This window comes from Coptis chinensis, chromosome 1 (genome assembly GCF_015680905.1).
Source record: "Coptis chinensis isolate HL-2020 chromosome 1, ASM1568090v1, whole genome shotgun sequence".
NCBI classification, from domain to species: Eukaryota; Viridiplantae; Streptophyta; class Magnoliopsida; order Ranunculales; family Ranunculaceae; genus Coptis; species Coptis chinensis.
In genome coordinates this window covers 25,757,551-25,765,134 of record NC_141456.1, presented here as the reverse complement: position 1 = coordinate 25,765,134, position 7,584 = coordinate 25,757,551, and the positions used below count along the sequence as shown (strand labels likewise).

At 41.3% G+C, this 7,584-nt stretch overlaps 1 protein-coding gene across 1 annotated transcript; it reads right to left on the bottom strand.

Moving 5' to 3' along the window:
• Positions 1 to 1,215: 1,215 nt before the first annotated feature.
• On the bottom strand, positions 1,216 to 5,898 carry LOC147523150 (uncharacterized). The gene is made up of 5 exons (XM_086569673.1): positions 4,996 to 5,898; positions 4,456 to 4,908; positions 4,183 to 4,280; positions 1,408 to 1,453; positions 1,216 to 1,287 (listed from the first exon to the last, which is right to left on the bottom strand). The coding sequence occupies exons 1-5, from the start codon at positions 5,896 to 5,898 to the stop codon at positions 1,216 to 1,218; spliced, it is 1,572 nt and encodes a 523-aa protein (XP_086425799.1).
• Between the last annotated feature and the right edge of the window lie 1,686 nt (positions 5,899 to 7,584).

Genomic DNA, 7,584 nt, shown 5'->3' with positions numbered 1-7,584 from the left:
AGTAAATGAATCAAACTTCTTGTTTAAAGTTTCAATTCCTGTGGATAAACTAGCAATGGCACCTTCAAGTTTCTCATTGAGTTCGTTTTTAACCTCATACATACCAGGTTTACTAAAACTCATCCCCCTATCTACCCGTGCCATGTCCTCATGGTCACTACCATTAGCCCAATCCTTAGAACTCTCAGAAAAGTTTTGCAAAAAAGTGTAGGCTTCATCAGGAGTAAGACTAGTAAATCTTCCTCCATTCATTGATTCAATTAACTGACGGTTCATAGGTGAAAGACCTTTTATAAAGTAATGTACTATATTAAGTATGTCAAAACCATGATGTGGACAACGGACAAGTAAATCATTAAATCTATCCCATGTTGTATGAAACTCTTCATTAGGTTTCCCTTTGAAGGTTGAAATAGCCAATTGCATGGCCTCAGTTTTACGTAAAGGGTAATATTGTTTCATAAACTTTTGTGATAGTTGCTCCCAAGTAGTTATAGAATTAGAGGGTAGGGATCTATACCAACGTAGTGCGGCATCCTCAAAAGTCAAGGGGAATAACCTTAATCTAGTTTCTTTAGGGGAAAGATGAGGTGCTTTAAAAGTACTTAATATGCTCAAGAACTTACTCAGATGATTATACGGTTCTTCATTTGTTTTGCCATAATATCTTGGCAACATATTAAGAATGGTGGGTTTAATCTCATAGTTATTGTTATTGTCTGGCATCACTATGCAGTTCGATGGTTGAACTGCGATAAGTTGAAACAAGGTGCTAAGAGTTCTTTGATCAGCCATGGCGGCTAATGGTACTCTCTCTGGTGTATCCTCTAAGTTTACTAGTGGTGTGTGTGTTTCAGAATCAGAATCAGATCCTGAGTTTGATGGTAAGGTCTCCTCCAAAACCATAATTGGAAGATTGTTACAAGAATTAGCTCTTCTAATTAAACGTTTACGAGGTGAATCACAAAACCAAGTTTTCATGCACTAGATAATAAAGCTATATAAAATAATCTAATATGCACTTAATTAACTAAATTATATTATCAAACTATATGATGCTAACTATTAATGCTAATTATGAAACCGCTAACAGGAGATTCACGGTGGAAGAGAAGTACTTACTGTTACAGCAAGAAAAACAAGTCCAAAAATTTGGAAATTTTTACAGCAGCTACCTGATATGTCCAGGATGTAGCCTATAAAATTTCAGAGCAATCAGAGCTTGCTAAGTTCCTCTTCTGTACTGTTAAATACTGCAGAGTCCAGTGAAGAAGTTTTCTGCACACACTGTAAACAATCCATTGAATAAATAAGTAAAAGAGCACTAAAAATCACGAAAGTTTTACTGGAGTCTCCTGACGTGTCAGGGATGATCCTGTAAAAAGTTTGGATTATTTGGAGTTTTACCGATCCTTTTTCTCGACTGTTCTTCCTGAGACCTTGGTCCTGAAAGCTGCAGAAACACACTGAAAACAAACAACTAGTTAAGTAGTCAAAACTGGTCAAACAATACTCAAATTTTTACTGGAAGCTCCTGACGAATCGAGGTTCCTCCTGTAAAATATTTAGATTTTTTTATATTGTGCAAATAACTCTGCTTGACTGTTTTTACAGATGCTTGCGTCCTAAAAACTGAAAACGGGGTACTGCAAAGATGATGTTAGTTACCCAGGTAAGACAAGTACTAAAAATTCAAAAACAATTCAGTAAATTACCGATGCTGTACATATCAACTCTGTAAAATTTCAGAATTCTTTAAAATTTATAAATATGTTTTCTGTACTGTTCTTTTCTGTTAAACAAATACTAAACTTTATGAAAATACTTTCTACTATGTAAATCTAATTGAATTATGCTAAATTAATCTAATTATGCTAAATATACAATTTATATTATATAAATTCCTAAATTAAAGTAATCTAAATTAAATATTCTATCACCTAATCAATTTAGAGCGGGCAGAGGCGCCATTGAAAAAGCATGAAACACGTAATTATTTTGTCGTTGTTTGTGTTACGTATCTTTTGCAAATCTTATTTAGCCTATTTTATATTGATTAGTATAGTGGCTAGCAAGGTATCAATCCTACTCTAAATAACTAGTTGATAGTAATAGAAATTCCTAATCTAAGTTACTCTAATGGATGGAAGTAAAAGATGTGGCTAAGTAATGATGAATATTGTGGTTGATTTGATTTGAGATTTAAACTATGCATAAAATAAACTAATTTAAATATATGAATATGAATCAAGATAGAGAATATCTTGGGAGAGATGAATCTACCAAAATCATAGAATTAGTCTAATAGATCTACCTATCATGCTTAATATAAATCACCAATAGAAACTCATCATATCTACAAACCTTATGCTCATAACCATGATGATAATATGTGGCTTTCAACGTGCTTTCTATCTTTCCATCAAATACTTCTTCAATCTCCAATGATATCTTCTATCTAACCAAATTGTGCTTTAAGTGGCATTCAATATACAACTTTAGGTGCCATGAAAAATCCACATGTGGCATTAACCATACAACTAATTGAGGTGCCATAAAGAATCCAATCATCACACAAAAACACTAAAAACTAGAAGAAAAGAATCTAGGGTTTGTGGTATTTGGCTCTACACAATCATGAATTACCCTAAGATCTCCTAACCTCCACAGGAACATTAGATCAATGGATGAATAAGAAGAAACTCAATGAGGAATTTAAACTAAAACATGATAGAAGAAGAACTAAACTAAAACATAAGAAAAAGACTTCATCTCCCCTCCCAAGAGAAGGGAGATTAGCTCCTCATACTATGTTATGAACACAATATGAAAATGAATAATCTTTATAGCTATTAATGGTGAAAATGTCTGAACTTTCTTCTCTCTTAATTCTAGATCTAAGATGCAAACACTAAATTTTCTAGATGATGTAAACTGAGGTTTTTGTGCCTTATATATTGGCTTACATGCTCGTCTAGATAGAGATCCTAATCCTATATTTATTTGGTGTCAAACTCTCTGTAATCGTTCTAGAAGCAATCATGGAAAAGTTAAATTCAATTGGACCAACTTTGGACGTGGCCCACTTTTCCCTACAGGCTATTTCCCAAGCTGCAGCTTCTGACAGCTTTCAGTTTCCTAATTCTTGTGAAACTCTGACTTCTTTTCCATGTTGATCTCATTTTCCTATGAAGTCGAAATTAAGGCTTTGAGATCAAATTGAAGACTCTTCTAACTCAATTATTATCCTCTTTCAGAGTCTCATTAGGCTTGGCACTTATGGAGACAAATATAACATTTTTGCCCTTGAACTTTAGCTGTAATTCCCAATGACTCCTTTTTGACTTGTTTGACTTCTTTTCCCTCCATATTTCACATTTAGGTTCTTTGACCTACAAAAACTCAAATTGCATCATATTAGAATATTTAAATATAAAATGGAGACTAACATACACATAATTAGGGTTATAAATCATTACTTTTGAGCACTTATCAATTTGCGCCTCTCATCCGCGAAAGGCTCATCCCACTCCGCGGGCTCTACGACCTCATTTAGTTCCGTGGGGCCACTCATCTTGACCCAGGCTCCTCTCTAGCCCTATATCAGCGAAGGGCTCATCCCCTCCGCTGTCTCTCTCCACACTTGGACTCTATACCCCATGTGTAATCTTGACCCAGGCTCCTCTCTAGCCTTGTATTAGCGAAGGGCTCACCCCCTCCGCCGTCGTTCTCCCCATTTGGACTCTATGCCCCATGTGTAATTTGTGTCTCTAATTTGCATCGAAGTTAGTAGGGCAACTCGTCTTGCCCCAGGTCTAATTCCGACCTTGTGTCAGCGAAGGGCTCATCCCCTCCACAGTCTCGTTGGTATTCCATGTCCCATGTTTATTTTGGATTCCTGCTCTTACAAATGACAATCTCTTCTCAAAAGTGTTGTCATATTATATATTTACATACAGCCACAGACTTCTGCCTTAGATTTTCCTTACATTCAAGTGTGATTTTTTTTTTAACATTCTCACGTTCCCGGCTTCTCTATCAACTTGCCTTCTTGCGTCCGCAACTTGTACGTGCCAGCCCCTCCGATATTCACCACAGTATATGGTCCCTCCCAGTTCGGACCCAGTTTTCCATCTTTCTCTTTCCTAGTACTAGGTGTCACTCGGCGGAGTACCAGGTCACCTATTTGGAATTGTCTCAGCTTGACCCTTCGATTGTACTGTCTTTGTAGTCTCCGGTGGTACTCTTCCAGCATTATACAGGCATGTCTCTTCTCTCTTCTGCCAAATTCAGATCAGTTGCTAAAATTCTCTAGTTTGAGCCCTCCTCCACGGCCTTTGCTCGCGTGGTAGCTGCCACCATCTCAGAAGGGATCACGGCCTGAACCCCGTAAGCCAATGAGAACGGGGTCTCTTGGGTGGACGACCGAGGGGTGGTCCGGTAGGCCCATAGTACCTGATTCAGCTCGTAGGCCCACGCCCCCTTCTTATCCTCCAATTTCCTCTTGAGGTTGTTCATGATGGTCTTGTTGGACGACTCCGCCTGTCCGTTGCCCTCGAGATTGTAAGGGGCCAAGAACCGCTGTTTTACTTTATAGGCTTGTAAGAACCTGGCCACCTTTGATCCCGTAAACTGAGTCCCATTGTCTGCTATGATGGCATACGGCAACCCAAACCTACAGATAATATTCTCCCATAAAAACTTGATGATTTGCGTCTCCTTCACCTGCTGTAGGGGTACAGCTTTAATCCATTTTGTGAAATAATCCGTGACCGTGAGCATAAACCTCCGTCTGCCACTAGCCATGGGCAGCGGTCCCACTATATCTATTGCCCACATAGCAAGAGGCCACGGGCTTGAGACATTATGAAGGGGTTCAGCGGGGGCGAAAATCAGTTGGGCAAATCTCTGACATTTTTCACATCTCTTAGCAAATTCCACGGCAACCCTTTTCATATGGGGTCAGAAATACCCCTATGTCAGTAGTCGATGTACCGTAGTTCTCCCTGCTGAATGGCTCCCGCAATCTCCCTCATACAACTCTGCCAACACCTCACGCGATAGTCGCGGATCCAAACATTTCAACAGTGGTCCATTAAAGTTTTTCTGGTATAACTCTCCTTCTAGCAGCACGTATCTCCGAGAAGTTTGCTCCCATTTCCTCATTTCTATCTTGTCCGTCACTTCCTTTCCTGCCAAAAAGCCCTTAATTGGTTCCATCCAGCCCTCCGTTTCTTTCGCGACCTGACAAATATCCATTGCGTCCTCGGTGCTCAGTTTCTCTAACCTTCCCACTCGTATCATTCTTTCTTCCGACCCGGGAATTGCGGCTGGTACATATGCCAGGGCATCGGCGTGTCTGTTCTCTCTACAACCCAAATGAAGGAATCGGAGTTTTGTGAATTTTGCAGATTGTTTACGCAACACCTCCAAATATCTTGCCATCCTAGGACATCGGACGGCGAACCCACCGTTCGCTTGACACACTACTAAATTTGAATCGGAATACACTGTCAGTTCCTTCACCCCCAAATCTTCTGCCATTCTCAATCCCGCTATCACCACTTTGTATTCTGCTTCATTACTGGATGTCGTGAACCCTAGTTTCATGGTTTGCACTATTCTGCCATTATTAGGAGTAACCAACACGACTCCTATGCCGCTGCATGAATCGGTAGCCGACCCATCCGTGAATACCCTCCATCCATTCCTCTTATCCCACGTTTCTAGGAGGTCTGGTTCACCCTCCCTTTCTGGCTCCATGACCATTTCCTCTCCCAACGTGGGATCCTCTGCGGGGAACTCTGCTAGAAACTCAGCCACTGCCTGCGCCTTTTCTGCGGTTCTTATCTGATATTGTATCTTATAGGAACTCAGCATCACTGCCCACTTCAACATTCTACCAGATTTTTCTTTCTTCAATGCTTACCTCAGAGGCAAATTCGCTACCACCACCACCACATGTGCTTCAAAGTAGGGTTTTAGCTTCAAGGTTGAGAAGACTAATGCCAAGGCATACCTCTTGATTCTACTGTATCGCGTTTCTGCATCTAGCAAAGTCTTGCTCTGAAAATATACTGGCTTCTCTACCTTGTTTATCACTCGAACTAGAACTGAACTAATTACATACTCCGTGGCACCCAAGTACAGATACAACTTCTCCCCAGTCTCGGCCCGTGACAACAACGGCGCTTTACCCAAATATTTTTTCAATTCCTGGAATGCCTCCTCACACTCCGCGGTCCACACGAAATTCGGTGTGCTCCTTAACAATTGATACAGCGGTCTGCATTTATCGGATGACTTAGAGATGAATCTATTCAAGGCCGCGACCCTTCCTACTAACCGCTGTACTTCCTTCACATTCTGCGGAGATGGCATCTCTACCAGGGACCTTATTTCCTCGGGGTTAGCCTCGATCCCCCTATGAGTAACGATATAACCCAAAAACTTTCCCGTAGTCACCCAGAACGTACAATTCTCAGGGTTCAGCTTCAAGTTGTACTTCCGCAGTATCCCGAAGGTCTCTCTCAAACCCTCTATCTGTTCCTCTTTTGACATACTTTTCTCCACCATGTCGTCTATATAAATCTCAATTCCCTTCCGAATCTTGCTTCCAAACATTTTCTCCCCCAACCGCTGAAATGTTGCCCCTGCATTCTTCAATCCAAACGGCATCCTCATATAGCAGTATGTGCCGCCTTCCACCACAAACGCTGTCTTTTCCTGACCTAGCCCATACATTGCGACCTGATTATACCCCATCGACGAAGAAAAATATCTTGAACCCTGCCGTCCTATCCCCTAACTCATCTACTCGCGGCATAGGATAACTGTCCTTCGGACACTAGAGATTTACGTCAGTAAAATCCACGCACATACGCACCTTTCCATTCTTTTTTGGTACCGCGACTATATTAGACAACCAGTCTATGAACTCAACCTCTCAGATTATTCCTGCCCCTTTCAATCTAGCGACCTCCTCCCTGATTCCCTCGACGTATTTCGGCCTAATACTGCGCATCTTCCGTCTCACGGGTTTGGTGTCTTCTCTCATATGTAAGTGGTGACATGCGAACCCTGGGTCCAACCCAGTAACATCCTCTATTGTCCAAGCGAAGACCTCTCTATTTTCTGACAAGAACTGTAACAACTTACCCCTCTATTCCTCTGGCAAACTGGATCCTATCGACGTGAACTTCTCCTCTTCCCTTATCCCTATATTCACCACCTCAATCTCATCGAGCGTCTTCAGATCCGCCGATGTCTCATCCTTCCGCTCCACCGAGGTGCACTGTAATTGCTATGACATCCTCTTCCTAGGAGTGGAAGTCTCCCCCTCTAATCCGCTGATCAACCACTTCACGGTTTCCCGATGACTGTTCTTGGCAGTTACCTGATCACCGTAAACCTCGTACATGCCGGTAGGTGTGGGGAAGCGTATTACCTAATAATACGTTGAAGGTATCGCCTTCATCTCATGAATCTACCGCCTTCCCAAGATTGCATTATATTGCGAAGCAGAATCTACCACCATGAATCGAGCAAAGGCTGTCACTGGCCCTATTATCACCGGCAATAAGA